The sequence below is a fragment of the Oculina patagonica genome, chromosome 6 (genome assembly GCF_052425735.1).
Source record: "Oculina patagonica isolate OP01 chromosome 6, crgOcupat, whole genome shotgun sequence".
Lineage (NCBI taxonomy): Eukaryota > Metazoa > Cnidaria > Anthozoa > Scleractinia > Oculinidae > Oculina > Oculina patagonica.
In genome coordinates, this window is record NC_135763.1 from 26,343,312 (window position 1) to 26,363,701 (window position 20,390).

The window sequence follows — 20,390 nt, forward strand, 5'->3', positions numbered from 1 at the left end:
CTCTCGCAGTTGACAAAGATCCTTTAAAGACCAAACACTACACAACAGCCTCACTACCACACGGCACATTTTTTCTCAGGGTTCATGGGAGATCCTTTAGGACAATTGTAAGCCTTGGCAAACTCGTCAAAATTGGACAAAGAGCCAATGACCCTGAGAGGAAAAACAAAGTTACATTAGTAAATTAAAGCGGCGACGTTCATGGAAAGCGATTGATTGATTGTTTGATTCATTGATTGATTGTTTGATTGATTGATTGATTGATTGATTGATTGATTGATTGATTGATTGATTGATTGATTGATTGATTGATTGGCCGACTGACTGACTGACTGACTGACTGACTGACTGACTGACTGACTGACTGGCCGGCTGACGTGTTGGTCGGTTGGTTGGCTGATTGATTGATTGATTGATTGATTGATTGAGTGTGTAAAATTCAAGAGTGTATCAAACAAACGACTTTATGAGGGATAACCTATTTGAGAAGGGAGAAAACGTCATATAATTCTATCTCAAGCGTTACCTAAATTTCCCAGGACTATGAACTCCATAATCGACCTGTCTCATGGCTGTCTCTGGGCGGTACTTGCTGCACCAAATCTAAAATGGAAAGTATGGTCTCGATTAGTTACTTTTTAGGACTTGAGAGCTTCTCCGAAAGTAGGTTAACATTTAGTCTCCAAATTAAGAAAACGTGTTTAACCTCTATTATTGAAAAAAGTGCATTTTATTTTTTTGAAATAAGTTTAAAGCAATATACTAATGAAACCAAAGCCGTTTATACTTTCATAACATACGAAGCGCATTTTGAGAAGACAAGCGAGAGAAATTTAGAAAGTTCTATTAGCAGTTGAGTGTTTTTCACGTTTTCCCGGTGTTCCTTAAAGTACCAAATTGAACTGCATTCAAGGATATGATATACATGAGTTTCCTTAAAAAGAATCGCTTATATGTTACAGTTTTAAAAGCACGCAACCAGCAATTTAAGACGATTTACCTGTCTTATGTTACAAGCACGAGAGACAGTGTCTGATCAGGATATCCAAACAACGAGAAGAGAGTTGAAAATACGACGCGCAGCATTATTATTTTAGGCCTACTCTGGGACCCAAAGTCGCCGTAACTTTGGGCGACTTAAGGCGACTTTAGGCGATTTTAGCTTATTTTGTTCAAAATTACGGGCGATTTTGGGCGATTTAAGGCGATTTTGGGCGACTTTTGGCGACTTTGGGCGATTTTGAGCGACTTTAGGCAATTTTAGGTGACCTTTTAGGCAATTTTAGGTGACCGGCCTAAGTACAGTTGTGGTATACATGTACATGGGAATCGTCATGGTACACCATAAAGCATTGTTACAGAAAATATCTATACTATTTAAAGCGACTTAGAGCGACTTAAGGCGACTTAAGGCGATTTTGGGCGACTTTAGGCGATTTTGGGCGACTTTGGGCGATTTTGGGTCCCAGAGTAGGCCTTATTTTTGTCATTATTTTTGTTTTAACTTGATAAGTTACTAATGAGTTTGAGAAATTAACATATTTCTCATTAAAGCAAAAGGGACAACCGTGTAGTTTAAACGGTGTTGCGCGGGAAATTGGACGCCTGAAATGGAACGTACCCTAATCCACTTCTTCTCATGAAATAAAAGGAAGGAATAAATGAAACACCCAAAGTCGTGCACAAACCTGAGCGAATCCAAGGAAAAAGATCTGTTCATTGGTAAAATCCTTCATTCCAGGAAGAGGTGGCTCCGGGCCTCGTCTCTTCTTCCAGTTTTGATAGGCCTGACGGAAAAATATAGTTGTGGCGTGGTCATTTGACAAGCGCATAGCAAACTTTAGCCTAGTTTTCACTTGAGACGCAAGCACAAGTGAAAACACAAGAGGAAGCGTAAAAAGTTCGTGCGAAGTGAATACAAACGTCGACATCAGCACAAGCACAAGGAAAAGAACACGATGTTTAGTTACAAAGCTCAAATACCTCAAATGCTCAGGCGCGGGGAATCTGAAACGAATGTTTAAACTGGCCGACACGGCCAGACGTCGTAAATTTCCTTGTGTTTATGCGGTGTTTCGTTTTAAGACGGCATAACGCGAACGCAAGCGCACGCATTACAAAAGGAAAAAAATGATCCTTGTGTTAATTATGCTTGCATCGAGGCCGTTTTCACGGTGAAATATTTAACAATTATCCTGCGAAATCGCGCGGAATATCGCCTGATACTTAGCCGATGAGGCCGTAGGCCGAGTTGGCTAAAATCAGACGATATTCCGCAAGATTGAGCAGGATACTTGATTTATTATTCAACAAATTGTCAACGAAACACATCTTGCACATAGAAAAACTGTAATTATGCAGTGTTTTTCGAGATTTCAGATGAATCTTCGCAACCTACGAATATCGCAGGATATCTGTTATGTACGAATGACAGATATCGTTAATATTTTGACCATATATGGGCAGCGCGCGTAATGTGTTGAATAATAAGAGCTGTCATGCTTGCGTCAGTGCTTGCGCTTGTGCTTGCGTCGCTGATGAAAACCAGGGTTAATAACTAATCATTTCAGATCAGGTGACGTTCCCTGGAGAATTGCTCCTTAATTTTTCCTCAAAAACGCATTCATGTTTATGTGAAAATAATGAATTCGAAAACGTCTCAAGACTAGAATCAGATGATCAGAATTAGGAAAACAAACAACAAAGATATAGAACTATGAAACGACCGGACACTGAACTGAGCTGCGAGCTTACGTAGTCGTAACGTCGACCAACTTCAAAGAAACCATGAAATTAATTTCTGTGATGTGTGAAATTTTCAAAAAGATGGTTAACATTTGGCAAGATAAATGCGTTACGAACTAGAAGGTCCCTTTAGTCTGATCACATACTGTCTATTTTTAAAGGAGTATGTCACGGAGATTTCGCAGATTTTTGGTCTAAACTGTTCTGAAATTAGTGGCAAGCATCTTTAGCCATAAAAACATAATCTTAAAACAAATAAAGGAAGATATAACCCTAATTTGCGGATAGACATTAAGCTATGACTATAAAAATCGATTTTTTTTTAAAGACGCGCGGAAACAACTTGAAAAAGTAAGCCTTCTTTTTACAAGTTGCAATCCAATTCCGGCCGAGCCATCCACAGCCAAAGAGGCTGTTCGTTAACAGTTTCAGCACTCGAATATATATAACAAAATGGACTATTCAGTATTTTTAGGTTTCCTGCGACGCAAAATAAAATCTTGGCTGTTCAAAAATCTCGTAAAATCGGTGACATAGTCCCTTTAAGGGCCGTCAACAGTGTTAGCTCCAAGTGCACCGTACCTGAAAAGATTGTTTGATGCCGCCATTATCAGCGATATTTTCTCCGAGGGTTTGTTCACCTTTCAGCTGTAAAACGTTAAACAAATGCATTGTTACTAAAAGAAATGCAGTATGATTATTTTATTTAAAAAATATAATAGAAATACAAATAACAATAAAAATAAATATAAATATAATAAATAAAAAGTCAGTAATATGACATTACAAAGAAAAAAAGAAAAAGAAAAAATGCCGGGACCAGGATTCGAACCTGGGTTACTGCGGCCACAACGCAGTGTCCTAACCGCTAGACGATCGCGGCTTGCGCCACCGAGGAGGTGGTTACAAAATCAACGAAATTATTGATTCAAGTAAAGCAGGTGTATTGCAGCTGCAGGTCAAAGAGTCATTTCGTGTTTTTCCCGGAGCATCAACGTGACAACACAAGACTCTGACCTGTTGTCTATTTTCGGTGGAGGACGAAATGTGAACGAGGTAGAATTGTATGCATATTTTTTCTGCACTGTAATATCATCATCAGAAGGAAGCATGATATGGATGAAGGACTGACATCGAAAGAAAGTTTCAGAACAAGTTGATTGCCAAATTTTCGATATTTTTTTGTCAAAGAAGTACAGCATGGCCTCCTGAGAACTATCATTTTACATCAGTTCTTGCTTTCAAAATAAGCCATATTTGTTATTTTTTATTCCTTTTTGCTTCATAAATATTTTGTCACGTATCTTTGACATATTTGATCACATTTTTCATTGTTTCATTGCTGCCCAAAGTCATTACTGGCGCACTAAACTTTGAACTTTAGAAAAATAATTGTTGTGTCATCAACTTGATCGAGTATATTTGTCACCTAAAAATGTTCACATAAAAATTGCCCGTGCAAACCCGGCATTACGCTTGTGTAACGAAAATGGTAAGAGGCATGTTACGGAAGCTTCATGGTGACTTACGTTCTTTGTGTGGAAGACATATTTGGAATACTGGTCAATAAGGCACTGTGTTTTGGTCTTGAAGGCAGCTATCGAGCTGTTTGACCACCATTTCTTCAGGTTTCCATCTTTGTTAAACAGCCGTCCTACAAAATAAAGAAACATTTTTAGTGAGAATTTTCATTGTGTCTCGCTCTGAGGAAGGGATTACAATTTGTAATTTAGAATGGCAGTACAACTTTTATTGACAAGTGAGATGTATCCCTTACCATTGTCGTCAAAACCATGAGTTATTTCGTGTCCAACTACCATTCCTATTCCTCCATAGTTAAGGGCTCTGAAATGAATTAAAACAAATAGCATTTATAATAATATACATACAAAAATTTATGCATGCTCATTGGCTGAGAGCACGTCAATTAATCCCAAACAGTGAAGAAAGTTGAAATTGAGTGCAAAAAGTTGAAATTGAGTGCAGAAAGTTGAAATTAAATTGATTGACAGGAAAGTCGGAAAGCGCGCCAAAACAAAATGGCGGTTGATGTCGAAGTGTTTGAGAGAGCAAAAATCGAGCAAAAACATAACGATTCATGAAAAGTTTGACCGATTTAACGAAAGTTATAAGAATATAAACCAAAGTACTAGGAATTGGACATTCGTACAGCACAAGAGAGGCTTTACGAAACTACTGAAGGCTACCAATCGTGGATTTTCTTACGCGACCGGCTCGTAAAGAAGAAAGATTACAAGCGTGAATTGAAGTTGGACATTTCAGCCCAAACCAATACAACTGAATAAGGATAAAAGCACCTGATAATGCATGACAGAGAGATTTAAAATTCCCTAGCGGTATCTGGATTTTACAAAGCCCGGCAACTCCGTTATGTTTAAGAACGTATCGGAAAGGTAAGCCACTGAACACGTTTTGTTTGTCATCCACTTCAAGCGAAATTTTTGTATGTGTATTATTAACAAGTAATCACATGATTTTTCTCGTACAATTTGGGATAAATCAGCACTCGTAAATTTTTCAAAGACTACAAGGTTAGCCTTTGAAAAATTTACTCGTGCTGATTTATCCCAAATTGCACTCGAAATCATGCGATTACCTATACAAAGAAACTAAGAAATGGATAAATGAGAAAAGACTGATCATGACCAACTGTAATTAACAGTATATCGTTATTGCGCCTTACACTCCAAATGGAGGTGTTACAATAAAGGTAATATAGCAACTATGGTAAAGAGTGACCTAATAACAATTATAGCACAACTAAGGTAAAGCGCGCGCTCTGATTAGTTAATTTACCGTCTACTATTTGCCCATGGGTGTACGCTGACGTATGCCTTCAACCTGAGCGCGCGCGCTGATCTGATGCGACATGGCACAAGAAAGTGCTGCAAATCCACGAGTTTATACATATTTTTCGATTTTCCTGTGAATTTGAAAAGCTAAACATAAGAAAATCCATCTCTCCATAATGCTGAAAGACTTTTAGTCATAAGGCACGTCTGAAATAAAAACGTTTGCTTGTTTTTTCTTTTAGGTTTTCGTCAGCGTTTACGCGAGCACTACACGCAATTATTTAAATAAGCGCGCGCATTTTTACCTTAAAAAACTGCAATAAATCGCCCAAAGTTGTGCTATAAAACAAATGGTAAACGCCATAGCGTACAATATCGAGTTATGGATGTACTTGGGAGGCTTGCTAAGCACTCAAGAAGCTAGAGTCGCACTCGGCTATCGCCTCGTGCCACTCTTACGCTTCTTTCGTGCTTAGCAACCTCCCGCGTACATCCCTAACTCAATAGTGTACGCTATGGCGTTTACCATTTGTTAAGAAACTACTGACTGACTGACTGACTGACTGACTGACTGACGAGCGAACGGACCAAGATCTAGAACTGCCTTCAGCCAGAGAAAGTTTGAACAAGGTTTGTACTTACTTGGGAAATCTATGATCATAGAAAGGTTTCTGTAGGATTCCAGCAGGAAATGCTAAACGCAGAAAAAAAGCAAACGACTCAATGATGAGTTAATTCGGACACTGAAGGAACAACTGAAACAAACCGGCGAACAGGTCAACCTACCAACGGACCAACGGGTCAGCAAGATTAAAAATGGATTGAAAACGCTAACTTCAATTTGTTGGCGAAAAAAGTCATCATTTGATCGAGTGTACTATTTGAAAAAATGAGCCTGCAGTCGATGAACTTTTCCTCGTGCATATAGTGGGTGATGTAGCCGCACTACTTTAAAGTCTGTTGCTTGGTATAGATGACATGCCATAACTAACATGTGGTGACAGTAAAAACATATGAACAGCGTACTCACCAATCTTGTTATCAATGGACGAGTAGTAAGCATTGACAGTAGGCGGGGTCATGGACCACCTGTTGTACAAAACAAACGAAGGAATAACAGAGTTATTTACCGGCAAAACGTTGTTATCATGCAATCTTCAAGACATGTCTTAGTGTATTACCTATCTTTGTCGACTGGCTTGCCCAGTTTGGCGTAATTTTTCATGTTAAAAAATGTATAGGACTGCACAATGTTCCTGAAGTATTTGTCCTTTTTAACGGCAAACTGTTCAAGAGACACAAAGAAATAAATTCAAATTATGACACTTTACTCATTAACCCCATTCTACCTTGGCGAGAAGGGGGAGGGGGATGGGGGAAGTTATCTCCAGGATTGAAAGCTTTTCATGTTAGCCATTTCAAAATGCTTTCACTGATAAAAGGTTACCAAAACACACATAACTCTGTCAAATGTGAATAGGAAAATGGCCAATAACCCAATTGAAGTACTCAGTAAGTAAATAATACTTGGGTATATTTCTGGACATAAGCGAGCGGGAAGACTGAAAGTGCCAGAGTCGATTTAAAACTTATGGAATTTTTCTTAAAAATTACAGTAAAAAATCGATGTACGTCGTGTCAATATTTGGCTCGCACAATTTGGCATTTCAATTATAAAATTTTTGGCAGGCTAGCTGCTTAAGATAATTTCCCAATTAAGCTTTTATGGAGATATTATTTTGAAACCTAAAAGCTTAATTGGGAAATCGTAAGCATAAAAGTTCTTGTGAGCACCTCCCCCAACCCACTCTTTGAAATTAATGCAATAAAATAAACAAATTATATTTAGCTGTTTTGTACATCATAGGTGTTATTTCTATAGCGTAAACGCAATGAATAAGTTTGAAGATGTAGAGTGGCGTATATTTTTTTAAGGAGACTTACCCCTTTATACATCATGGCCAATGCAGTTTTATTTGTTAAGTAATCAGGATAGCCAATGTTTTCGCGTATTGCTACAGCCTGTTTAGAAATAAAAATTATATTTTATTTACTATTTCAACTAAATAGTATCTTGAAAGGCTGATTCTCCCAAACAACATTAGAGCATGCACAAGCAAAACCATAAGCTAGTGAGACAGCTGTGAAATAAGCATACAGATGTAAGCACAATCACAAGCATAACAAGACCGCACACACTCTTCGGGTCTTCTGAGGTTGTCTTCGCTAGAAATCGCCACGGCAAAGGCCTTCACTAGAGCGAAATTGGCCCACAAATACCATCAGAGTTTATCTCGGTTTCGATAGCATGAAGCGACAAGGGGTATTTCAACTCCCCCAAGATGATATGGTATTAGATATTAGACCCAAAAGTTCGCCGGTAGCCATTGATACTCCTTACTAGAATGAAGAGAGGCGCTGTCAGTACAGATAGGCACCGTGGCTAAGACCCTTGGCCATGAGTAGAATACAGTGACCCCAAACAGCCTTCGGAGCCCTGACCGTTCGATACACAGACCAACTCGCTAATAGCCTGAATTCACCCTCACTTCTACTCCCTAAGACACTTTTTTCTTCTCTTCCCAAGCCTCTCCCGAGCTGGAATCCAAGATGGCGCTCGCTCGCTAAAATACGCCTACATTGCAGGCTACCTTATTATAAGAAATTAACGCGTCATGACATTAAAAATTCGCGTTAATTCAAGTCGCGTTAATTTTTGTTAACGTTAATTTCCGCAACGTTGATTAAGTGGAGCGTTAATTTCCATGACCTTAATTTCCATTATTTTGGCCGCAATTTCTCGTTACAGTTCAGACGTTCTTGACTCAAAGGAAAAATCATCATTTTATTAGGGTGGACATCTGCCGCTATCACTGATACTGCGAAGAACGCTCGAAGTGGGAAAAGTACCATGAATATTGTTTGTGTTTAAGATTATACGCCAACAAGTGTTGAAATAAACTTGTTCATGTTGTGTCGCGTTAATTTCCTTCATTTTGAAATGTTACCCCCTCTTTCGCGTTAATTTCCTTTATTGGGAAGTAATGTTTCCTTCAGTTCGCGTTAATTTAAGTCGCGTTAATTTCCAATACCTTAATTAACACAAGCGTTAATTTCCTATACAAAGGTAACTCCCTAAGCCTAACCATTAAGCACTGAGCCGCTTAAAATATTTATGAGTAAATTCCAGTTTTGCACCACATGGAGTCAATGGTTCTGAGCCCCGTACCTTATCCTTTGCTCTTTCCTTAGTGACGTCATCCATCCATTCCAGTTTTTCCAGATTGGCAAGGAACACCTGTCTGATGTCGTGAATCATCTCTTCGGCCTAAAAAAACAAGCAGTCAAAAGGTGGTAAAAAGACCTCCAGGGGGGAGGGGAGAGGGATAGGGGGTGAGGCATACGCATGTATATTGTCCGACAGGTTTACATCTACATCTACATTGTGGAGGCATGCTCCAGGTCTCCAGGCATGCTACAGGCATGACCAGGTTTCTGGTCCGAATGTGTTTTTGTCCAAAATCAGGGTCCCGGTATTCGTTTAGGAGCAGAAAGACCTTGAGTATACCTCATAATTCCTTACATTATCATCTTTAGGAAATAGAATTATTTAAAAAGTTCACTTCACGTTTCGTGAGAGTAGAAAAAAATAGGGAGAAAGTAAAACGCGAAATCTAACTATAGATGTACCACAACGACTTCAAGAAACCTTTTAATAAATATTTCGTGATTAAAGCACGGAGTTTCAATCGACACGAATCCAACTTGTTCCTAGCGTGCAGTGATCTCGAGGTCACAATTATATTATCACGAGTACTGGCTAAGTTCACATTTCGTTGATTATTTATTTTTCAACAAAAGAAATTTGTTTATACTCAGTCTATAGAAAAAAGGTGAGAAAACGACGACTTATCTCTCCTACGAGCCGAGCCGTACAGAAAAAGTCACCATCTTCCCTAGTCACGCGAAAAAGTATGCGCAGTACGGGATGCGAAATGAAATACTCAGAATTACCTTAATTAAGCTATAATGAGTTGAACTTCAATTATATAGAAAAAAGAGAGGTAAAAATTCATTTTGCTGACAAACAAGCATTGACGTTCCCTACCGATTCCTTGCTCTCTCCCTCAAAAGTCTCGTCAACAAACAGCAGACCAAATGGCATCCCAAACGAGCCGTCTACGACACCAAGACAGTCCTGCCAGCGAGGATCTTCGGCAGTGGTCCCCGATACAGATTTACGATATTCTTTGAAAACTTCTCTGAACTTAAAGCTCAAATGTGGAGAGAAACGAAGAACCACGTGCCACATCATATAGTTGGCAATGACTCTGGAAATGAGAGTAGAAACAGTTGAGGCATAGCACTGTATAGCAATGTGTATTAAGAAAATTGATATTAGGTTTTAGCTTCTGTAGAGAAAGTAATTTAGTTCATAAAATAATGTAAGAACTTTTCGTTACCCTATTAAGAGTCGACTTTTAGGTTTTTGCGACTTGAGGCAGCGATGGGGAAGGGAGGGGATTCAAACCCCAAGAAATAATTTCCTTACGACTGAGCCGATCAAATTCCTTGGAATAACTTTCATTAATAGAGAACTGAGATTCTTCGTTACGTATTTTATAAGTGTAATTCGTAGCCCCATACAAATATTGATAATTCGGTTTGAATAAACGGCAAAGCGAATCTTCCATGGAAACACAGTTAATCCCTATAAAGCTTCCGAGGCGTTTATTTCTCGAAAGGAGCCTAGGGAAGGGAAGGGAGCTATTGTAATTTTTAAATCAGCTAGTGCACATAATATGAGAAGGTGTTTCATAACTCTTTCTTAGCATGACCACAGAGGGCAGTTACCTCTAAAACAAGATAAAATGCCATTTTAACAGAGAGGGAGGAAGTTATTCAAAAATTGAATATTAGAGGGAGGTCTATAGAAAGGGAAGGCAATTGCTAAATAGTTTTCATGGTAAATTAAGATTGAGTAATGGCGCAATGTTGGACAAGGTACCGTCTTGGACAGCTTGTGACGCGGGTGGTTGGAACGCTTACCTTTTGCTGGTTGTATTAAAAATCACAGACATATTCTTGACATAGTCCAGCGCAAATGAAACAACAGCTTCATCTCCTGTGATTTTATAATTGGTTTCGTTGAACATTTTCTTGAGGAAGTCCATCAAGTCGATCTGCAACGCATAAATGTTACGTTAAAAAATGCTACAACGCCTTCAGTGTTCAAGACTTGTCGCAGTGCTCTCTATCAACTGAGCTACGAAGCTTTAGAGGAGTCAGATAGATTAGTAACATTCCAAACAACATTCCAAAACATTCCAAACAACTGGCAATGAAGCAAAAGCAATTTGTTAGACCTCCCCTAGGATCAATGGTTGCGACATCACTGCTTTTATTCTCTTATGCCTTCGTTTTTGATTCAGATTCAATTTTAACTTGGCTCATACGCAAAAAAAAACATCACTTTGGTTTGCGTTATTCTAACGGGTAATAGAAGTGGCACAATTAGACAGTATAGGCAGCACCGCGTGCTCAGAGCTACAGATGCTGCGCTTCAACTGCAAATCAGGTATACAAAGTTCAAAAACTACAGATAGCTACCCCAGAGGAACTTACCTTAATATCAGATTGTTTGATATATTCATTCACTGTCATTTTCTTGTAAATCTTATTTGTATCTCGCCGCTGTTCTCTGGGAATAAACGTCTGAAAGCAAAAACATAAGTGAAAAACATGACAGTGAATTTTCAGGAACATTATTAACTACTCGTCGAAAGTTTCTGTAATGCAACAAATCTCGTCCACATTCGTTTGAATAATTTTAACTCTGCGAAAAAGATATTAATTTAGAAGTCAAACTACTTTCCTTTTGAACAGCTCATTAACAGTTCAAGACCCTTTCCTAGCTTACAAATGATAATATCTAATACTGAAATGATGGAATATGAATACTTAGGCTAATATAAATAAGGTCTACCATCCTCCGTTGTTTTATAGAATACATTTTCCCGAGTTAACACCAGTATTATGCTGTTAAACCTATTTACTAACATACGAATTTTGTTGTAACTGATATTGCAAAGCATTGTATAAACGAATTGAAGTTGGACGTACCTTTGCTAAAGTTTCTTCGAAATTGTAAACTTCTGTCATCAATGCTTCTGTATCTGGGCGATCGACAAGAAGTTTCACAACATCGATCATAAGCTTTTTGTACGCGGTGCGGACCTGAAATAATAGAGAATACAGTGAACCTCGATTTAACGGGGGACCCTATTCGGCGGAGAATGGTACCAACTTAATTGTGGTTGGCTTCTATTTGCTAAATAGGATTTAACGTATAGTATCAAAAGCGTTGTGTGACAACAGAAAGAACGACCAATGCATTACTAACCTTTATATGGTACGATGTGTTCTTCAAAAAGGCTTCAGGAGAAATGGCAAGTCCAGATTGATCAAGCTGAAAACGTATATACAAAAAAAAACATTAAAAACGGAGAAGTTCTCAGTTTTGTAGATTGAGTGCCTGACCCAGTCGTTTCACGTTACATAAAATGCTCTATTCTCTACCATTATTATTTTTCACTGGGAAGGGCACACATTTTTCTGCACAAGAAACTGCAAACAAAACCTCTTTCTCTAATTACTATAGGAATATTTTTTATCCTTGGGGTGATTGGTCAAGGCCGGCCCTATCCCCCACCAGAGGGGCAAGGAACTAAAAGAGAGAGATTGGTCAAGGAGGAAAAGCTTAACAGAGGACAGTCCCTGGTCCTCCAGGTTGCGATTTGGGGTGAGGATAATTACTCCCACCCCGTTAAACTCACTTGAAATGGCGTAATCTCACCCAGGTCAAATAATTTTTCATTATCTCGTGTGTTCCCTGATTTCCTTTCTAGGGATAACACTCATAAGGAGATTCCTGGGTTAGTCGCCTTAGCGCTAATTCTCTACTTTCCAGTTTCTAATATCACTGCTTGTTGGCTCAATATTGCATTCCCAATTTTCCGCTATAAACATGGCGCAAAGACGCCTTAATAAGAAAGTCCGGGTAAACCTCGACTAAGACATAAACTGGTCAAACTTAAACCAGACCGTTGTCTCTTTCGCGCGCTCTAGAAAATTATACAACTCACCACAATAATATTTTTCGTGGAGTCTTTGAGGTCAGCTGATACGTACATGTTGAAGAGTGGTGCGATTGACAGGTACTTTTGAATTTTAACAAAAGTATCCATAAAGTCCCAGTTTTCCTCGGTCCAGTTTCCATCCGTTACATTCCACGATCCGTACTCTTTGATCAACTCCAGCAGAGGAGCCGCGCCTCGGCTCTCGATCCTGTCTTCATCCATGCAAGAATCAAACATGTCGAAACCTTTCGTAACAGCTTCGTTCTAGAGAGATGACAAGAGAAAAGTTAGATGGGAATAGGTTGAAAAGATGCCCTTAATTAAATACAGTTGAATCCCGTTATCGAGGGTAAAATAGGAAGAAAACGACCTGGAGGGGAATGAGAAAAGGTTCGAGTTAGCGGTAGCAAATATACTAAAAAGAACAAATTGTGTATCGCCGTACAGCTACGATTTTAATAAACTACATAGGCCTTTCGACCTTAACGGTCCTCTTCAGTGTAGTAACATACATAGGCGGTAGGTTCGAGTTATTGGGATTCAACTGTATACCAGAAAGGTGTCCGTATTTTTGGCCAGGTCGTAGGAGAGACTCCCCGAAAAGGGTCTGGAGTACGGGTATTTCCGTGACCCGTAATCAGCCCTTTTTATTTCCCGTGAAATGGCTATTTCTTTCCTCATGAATCCACAGTAGCCGTGAACCGCGATTTTCCAAACGTTCTCTACCATTTACCGTGGAGCGTGCAAATGTCTATATTATATTTTTCGTGATTTGTTACCCCCTCCCCCCCCCCCCCTTCCTCCTCCCCCTCCGTTACCGCCCTCTTTGGAAGGAAGGTAAAAAATTTTAGTTAGATCATTCAGAGACCAGTCGGCTTCCCGAGTCCTAGTGTTTTTTGTTGTTGTTGTTGTTGTTGTTGTTGTTGTTGTTGTTGTTTGTTTGATTGTTTGTTTGTTGTTCGGTTTTGACAGAAAAACAAAGACTTTTACAGTGTATGCTGGAAAGGCGAGTAAGAATAACCGACTCATTCGGAACTCCTTGTCTCGGTCAAGCCATTCCAGAGTCTATGTCAGATAACGTTCAGTTCATATACGAAAAATGTACCCCGGCACAGAATTCATCTAGGATACGAAAATGGGCCTTAAAGGAACTAAGTCATGAGGATTTCGCGGATTTTTGGTTTAAACTGTTCTGAAATTAGTGGTAGGCAACTTAACCCATGAAAAACATTATCTTTGAACATGTAAAGGGAGATAAAACCGTAATTTGCGGATATAGGATTCCAGCTACGGCTTTAAATTAATATCGTTTATTTTTTTTTTTTTAAGACGCGCGGGAACAACTTGAAAAGTTTATAATCATAATAAGCCTGAAGTTGCAATCCATTTCCATCTATGCCATTCGCAGCTAAAGACGCTTGTTAACGGTTTCAGTGCTCTAATATAACAATTTTTAATAAAAATGGACCATTATTTTTAGGTTTCCTATGACACAAAACTGTTCAAAAATCTGGAAAAATCCGTGACAAGGAAACTTAATGAATTGCAGACAGTAACTTACATCTTTGTATTTATTTCTTGCATCATCGTTGTCTAGGATTAGGTTTTTCATCACCATTTCGTTTCGTTGGTAAAGTACACGGAATTGACTCCAGGACGTTTTGCTCTCTGGGATGTAGTTCTTTTTCATCCACGTTCCACACGCATATTCGTAGAAGTCCACGCATGGGTCCGCGCTTGCGTTCATCGCATTAAGAATGTCTAGAATTAAACAAAAGGAGATACATTGTCAGGTAGGTAGGTAGGTAAGTAGGTAGGTAGGTAGGTAGGTAGGTAGGTAGGTAGGTAGGTAGGTAGGTAGGTAGGTAGGTAGTTAGGTAGGTAGGTAGGTAGGTAGGTAGGTAGGTAGGTAGTTAGGTAGGTAGGTAGGTAGGTAGGTAGGTAGGTAGGTAGGTAGGTAGGTAGGTAGGTAGGTAGGTGACACAAGAGGTTGAACGTTTCAAAACAGTCCAAACGGCCGAATGACTGTGTTGCGAACGGGGACGACGCAACGTATTTTTTCAGTGGTGGGGTAAGGGGTGAAAAGCTCAACGTTTGTGTGGTGAGATGGGTTGTAAGAAAAGACGGTCAAATCGCGCTGTTGCTGAACACATAGATAATTCATTGGTTTTCAAAAAGTGCACCACCCCGCCCCACCAAGGCTCCACAGTGCCTGATGAATTCCATGTGCGACAATCGCCCTCCGACATAGTGCTTTGGTCTGTGTAGATTACTTTATTATAAGAATATATACTGAATGAAGCGAGTAATTAAATTAACGTGAATTTAGGAAAAGTTCTGGTTGGATGAATGTAATCAACGTATTTAAATAAATACCGTAAAACTAACGCGAATAGTTGAATTTAAACAAAAGTTTATACATAAGATATGTTGTGTTCTTTTACTTTGCTACCTTTCGTTTTCAGAAACTCTTTTCAGTGGCGGTGGTTTGTTTGTTTGTTTGTTTGTTTTTTTCTGCGTGACAGTTTGCGTGACAGTCGAGGCATTGACGCATGCGCCCTTGTGCAAATGATTACCCGTGTATTTCGATATCTTATATTCGATGTTGTTGTTGTTGCTGCTGCTGCTACTGTTCTTCTTCTTCTTCTTCTTCTTCTTCTTCTTCTTCTTGATCTTCTGCTCCTCTCCTTGCAACTGGAAAAAATCTTGCTCTCTCATTGGTCGGGAACTCTCTTCGAGACCGTGAAAATGACATGAATCACAACTCCTTCAAATCACCCAGAGCGAGATCTGGGTACAAGATAAGGAGTTTCATTTTCATTCTCGTCCACGGAGCCGCCTGTCCCTCTTAGCCGGCAGAATCTGGGGCACGAGGAACAAGTGGCTCTGTGGACACATGATTCGACTGGCTAGATTTTTAACAAAGATAATGTAAATCTAGCCAAACAAATGAACTTTTATAAAATGCCTTAAAACAAAGGGATTTTAAAATGGTTGATTTGATTTGCTTAATTTAAATTTTCTTTGTTGAAGAACTTGACAACCTAAATCATGTGTTCCCAGGGCCACTTGTTCCTCGTGCCCCGGGCTGACCAAGCTCAGCCGGCTTAGAGGGTCAAGCGGCGCCGAAGACGAGAATGTTAGACCAAAGTCAGTTTAGAACGTGATTAACGGTATCTTGGTCGATCTGTTAATTCAATTACGGTCAAAATACTCCAAGAATAATTGCTTGTTCTAAATCTGACACCACCAAATTGTCGCAAGTGCTTCTTGAGTATGGGAGCCATCGAGGCGTAAATGAGCGAAATTTATGTATTGGCATAATATTTGATTCCACTTGACAATGTTTGAATATCCTTGAACACAAAGCAAAATTGAAGTGCTCTATTTACATAATGTTGATGTCGAAGTGCTACTGAATAAGAAAGCTAAAGTACCATAGTGCGTAGAGTTTCTAGATTTCTATTTTTGATAGTTCGGTGATGGCTTGAGTGTGTGTAAATAGGACTACGTCAAAATCGTAACATTACCAACATTCCTGTTATTACTGAGCAAGTGTCACGTTCCCACGCAGGACTTGCTTCAATGATCGACGACCTTTTAGCCAAAATAACTCATTTTGTAAACAAAAAGGAAACATTGTCGAGCCGATCAAGATCTTCAATTACCTTTTGACAGAGAGTTAATGTAAAATAGTTTGGTAAAGAAGCTTGATGTACAAAAAAAATTACGGGAACTCGAACGAACAAGAAGCATATATGATACCCGATTATTTTAACGAAGCCTTGTAAACTGATTTAAAATGACCTTGTCTGTAGCTTGCAAGCAGGAGTTACTTAACTCGTATACGGTAAACAGAAAATCATGATGCGAACACACTTACCGGCTGCCACTAACATTTTCTCTCTTGATTCATTTTTGGGCTCCTCGGTCGTCGTTTCTTTCTCTCCTTTCGCCGCTCTTGCAAATAGCACAATGAAAACAATGCATAAAACGGCGAGAAGAATCAAACCAGCGATCATCCATTTCTCGCGTTTTGACAATCCGTCTGCTTTGCGATACAGTGGCTTCTCGCTTGTTGGTTGAATTTCAACATCATCGAAAATTATCGATCTGTGGGCTGCACGGATAAAACTTGGCGATTCATCGCCTCGTCCTTTCTCGATATAGTTTGCATTATTATTGATGAGTCCTTCTTTCTGCGGTTTGTACATTACTGTAAACAAGATCTTTCTTCAGTGAAGAAAGCGAGCGAAGCCTTTCAAAAACACAATGGTTTTCCCACGTTGCATTAAGTTGGTTTTTCTCGAATCGACAGCTTTAAACAAGCTCAGATCCAATATGAAATTGTCCCAGAGCGGTAAAATTTACACCACCGTGATCTAACGCAGATCGGTTATATCATCGTCATAGTTATGCAAATTATTTGACCCTGGGAACACGATTAAAAACAATAGAAATTACAGGCTTAAGTGATAAATTTAGTTTACTACGTGTAAAAGCTGGCCTTGCTGTACTTAAAAAAAATATAATATCATTGATTGCGCTTTTTAATATATTTTTATGCGAAATATTGTTTGCTAATACAGCACTAATTTGTTTGAAGTACAGACATAAGTCTTAAAAATGGAAGATTTGAAAAAAATTTCAATTTGCGTTCATTACCAATTCGTTGTACTTGTTTTGTCCTGTTTTGTACAAGACTCATTCAGATTTGTTCGTCCGTGACGTTAGCGCAAATCGGACTCAATTAAAATTCGAGTGCGGCCTCTCATTTCTTCGACGTCATCAAATTAGCTGGGTTTTTATCTCGAGAGCGTTTTGAAGTTCCGGAGTTTTCACGCCACACGCCATCAAAATAGCCACTAGAAGGTTGTCAAGTACTTTTAGCTAAAGGAATTTGTGTGAACATCTTTACGAATTACTCGAGTGCGGAATACCGGACAGACCTAAGACTTGGACAAGTAGATTATCTTATAATCTTCTACAACATTTCAAATTCCTGGCCTTTTTGTACTCAATGTATTTTTCTTTTTCGTAGCGTGACAGTGTTAAAGCTTAGCAAAAGCAATCTCGTGAGCAAAATGCTCTCGAGTTTCATCTCGAGAGAATGTTGAATTTTCGGAGTTTTTACGCCGCACGCCATCAATTCAGTCAATTAATAGCCACTGGAAAGTTTTCAAGTATTTTTAGCTCTAGAAATGTGTGCGGAACATCTTCAAGGATGACTCGAATGCGGAATACCGGACAGACTTGAGCTTCGGACACGTAGATTATCTGATGATCTCCAACAACATTTTCAATTCTTGACCTCTTTGTACTCAATGGATTTTTCGTTTTCGTGGCGTGACAGTGATGGAGCTTGGCAAAAGCAATCTCGTGAGCAAAATGCTCTCGAGTTTCATCTCGAGAGCATGTTTCAAGAATTTTCGGAGTTTTCACGCCACACACCATCAGTTAAACAGCCACTAGAAGGTTGTCAAGTAGTTTGAGCGCTACAAAAATTTGTGTGGAACATCTTGGATAACTCGAGTGCAAAATACCGGACAGACCTAAGACTCGGACAAGCAGATTATCTTAATTCAAATTCTTGACCTTTTTGTACTCAATGATTTTTTTTTCGTGGCGTGACAGTGATAGCGCTTAGCAAAAGCAATGCAATCTCGTGAATTTTTAATCGATATGATCAAATATAATTTCGTTGGAATAAAAGGGGAGGGGAGGTACTGAATTCACTAAGAAGATCGGCTTTAATTTGTTTTCGTTTTTCGTCCAGTTTTCGTTCACTTTGCTATTTATTTGACCGGAAATTAAGTTTATTTATGCACACGAGAAAAATTATCCATTGCAGCTAAGGCAACTAAAAATATCACAAAACATTTTGAACTGTCATAAGATCGTTTCCACGTCACGCCGCCATCAGTTGCGATATTAGAATTCCGCATATATTAGAATACACAGTAATACTACATCGACTTCCGAAGTAAATATCCAAGACTAAACCTTAAGTTACGTATGTGTGCTGTATAAATACATCAGTCTTGCATGTGGAAAATAAATTCAGTTTACTCCATATGATTTTGGTACTGAATACGGTCCTCCTTCTCAATTGCGAATACCCCTTCTGGGTTGGTTTAGAAGCCAGCCAGGTGGATTTAAATAAATTGAGCAGTATGGCAGATTTTAGGAGAATGTTTAAAGACGTAACTATATGCATATAAGTAAGTGGTTTTTTGTGGTATTGGAATTGTACAATGCTATATAGCGTCAGACAAAATTCTTGTTCCGGGTGCTATTAAAATAAATGTTAGACGTCAGTCCCGGAGCCAGGAAATGATCAATAGTCAACATTGTTTTAAAAATATTAAGTAAATCTACTTAATTCCTGTATTGGCCATGGGCCCTTTTCACTGAATTTCTTATATGAGACCTACATTTAAGTGGGGCTAGAAAGACGTGACTAAAAGCATATAACAAAGTCGCTTTTTGTGTTATTGGAAGTGTACAATGCTATATTACATCAGACAAAGTTCTTGTTCGGTTCTATTAAAATAAACGTCAGACGTCAGTCCCGGAGCCAGGAAATGATCAATAGTCAACATTCTTTTTAGAATATTAATTAATACTACTGAACAGTTGTGTTGGCTTTGGGCTCTTTTCGCTAAATTTTCCGATATGAGACCTACATTTTAGTAGGGCTAGACATTCTTTCTTTTTTCCTGATGTATATAAAAATGGTCGCTTTCATATATTTAAGGTCCTATGTTTTTCGTTCCCACCCACTTCATTTTTCATTTTTCTTCTCTCTTTTTTTACTATTTGTTATTGAAAAAAGTGGAACAAACAAAAACCAACAGGCGTTTATTTCACTATGTACGTAGTTCTGAAAATTCTTTAAGACATGGCATTTGTCTGCGTTTTTATACGAACTCAAGCCAAAATTTTAAAGCCTTGGTACGCCAGGTCCGTACTGGATAGGTTAATTACCTTGCAGGATTTATTTTGCTTGTTTGCTTCTGGAGAATTTGACGATGGAGTAAAAAACATCGATATTCGAACAAGACAGGTAAGGAATGCAACAAAATTATAAATAACAAATAACAAAAAAGTGCCCGCCCGCTCAATTTTTTATCGAAATCCGGACGAGAAACATATTTTTTTTTTTTACTTGACCTAAAGAGCTTCAAGGCGGCGAATGCTTATTGTCACGGCGTACGAGCTGTTAGTGTAGCTAAAAGACTTCGCGTAACTTTAACTAACCAGTCACAGATAACGTGCTGAAATCCTTTGCATTTAATTTTGTCTTTGAAAAAAAAAGAGCCGTCTTGAACGCCATTTACTCCACAGTAAAAGACGCCTAGGCAAGGATGAAGTATTGTCAAGTGTAGTCAGTTTCACTTCAAAGCCTCAAGAGCCTAAAGACATATGGAAACTATGAATAGTGGTCCAATTTTGTTACAAAATCACCAAGGATGCAAGTGTACTGAAGCGATAAACGAGAGATTTTATTATGATGCCATCAGGAACTTTAGATCTCAAATTTTAAAGGCAGGCTGATTTTTTCAAGTTTTGTCCTTGTGGACTGGAAAAAAACCTTAAAATTATAATGGTTTTCTTCTTCTTTCAACGACAAGTTACTTCACATTATGATTTTCATCTTGATAGTACTTGTTACCAAGAAGCATTAAAATCT

At 38.7% G+C, this 20,390-nt stretch overlaps 2 protein-coding genes and 1 non-coding gene across 9 annotated transcripts in view; 1 reads left to right on the top strand and 2 right to left on the bottom strand.

Moving 5' to 3' along the window:
- The window catches only part of LOC144658319 (lactadherin-like), a 173,307-nt gene extending 171,685 nt beyond the window's left edge, over positions 1-1,622 (top strand). Inside the window, exon 6 of the mRNA XM_078518733.1 lies at positions 1,084-1,622. Coding sequence (XP_078374859.1) covers positions 1,084-1,126 — 43 coding nt within the window. The 3' untranslated portion in view covers positions 1,127-1,622. The remainder of the gene's footprint in view (positions 1-1,083) is intronic.
- Positions 7-20,390, bottom strand: part of LOC144658132 (endothelin-converting enzyme homolog) — a 34,354-nt gene continuing 13,970 nt past the window's right edge. For 6 of the 7 annotated variants that reach the window (XM_078518481.1, XM_078518480.1, XM_078518479.1 and 3 more), the window contains 18 exons: positions 14,259-14,458; positions 12,704-12,961; positions 11,962-12,027; positions 11,682-11,795; positions 11,184-11,273; positions 10,608-10,741; positions 9,667-9,889; positions 8,788-8,886; positions 7,503-7,580; positions 6,740-6,843; positions 6,589-6,647; positions 6,201-6,252; positions 4,523-4,590; positions 4,275-4,399; positions 3,328-3,393; positions 1,689-1,787; positions 527-603; positions 7-153 (listed from right to left, as the gene is read on the bottom strand). In XM_078518481.1, the coding sequence (XP_078374607.1) occupies positions 54-153; positions 527-603; positions 1,689-1,787; positions 3,328-3,393; positions 4,275-4,399; positions 4,523-4,590; positions 6,201-6,252; positions 6,589-6,647; positions 6,740-6,843; positions 7,503-7,580; positions 8,788-8,886; positions 9,667-9,889; positions 10,608-10,741; positions 11,184-11,273; positions 11,682-11,795; positions 11,962-12,027; positions 12,704-12,961; positions 14,259-14,458 (2,012 nt within the window). In that variant the 3' untranslated portion in view covers positions 7-53. Of the gene's footprint in view, positions 154-526; positions 604-1,688; positions 1,788-3,327; positions 3,394-4,274; positions 4,400-4,522; positions 4,591-6,200; positions 6,253-6,588; positions 6,648-6,739; positions 6,844-7,502; positions 7,581-8,787; positions 8,887-9,666; positions 9,890-10,607; positions 10,742-11,183; positions 11,274-11,681; positions 11,796-11,961; positions 12,028-12,703; positions 12,962-14,258; positions 14,459-16,580; positions 17,023-20,390 lie in introns of those variants that run through there. The other variant, XM_078518475.1, reaches the window with a different exon arrangement.
- On the bottom strand, positions 3,557-3,628 carry Trnah-gug (transfer RNA histidin (anticodon GUG)). The gene has a single exon. It is a non-coding gene; the product is annotated as a tRNA-His (tRNA).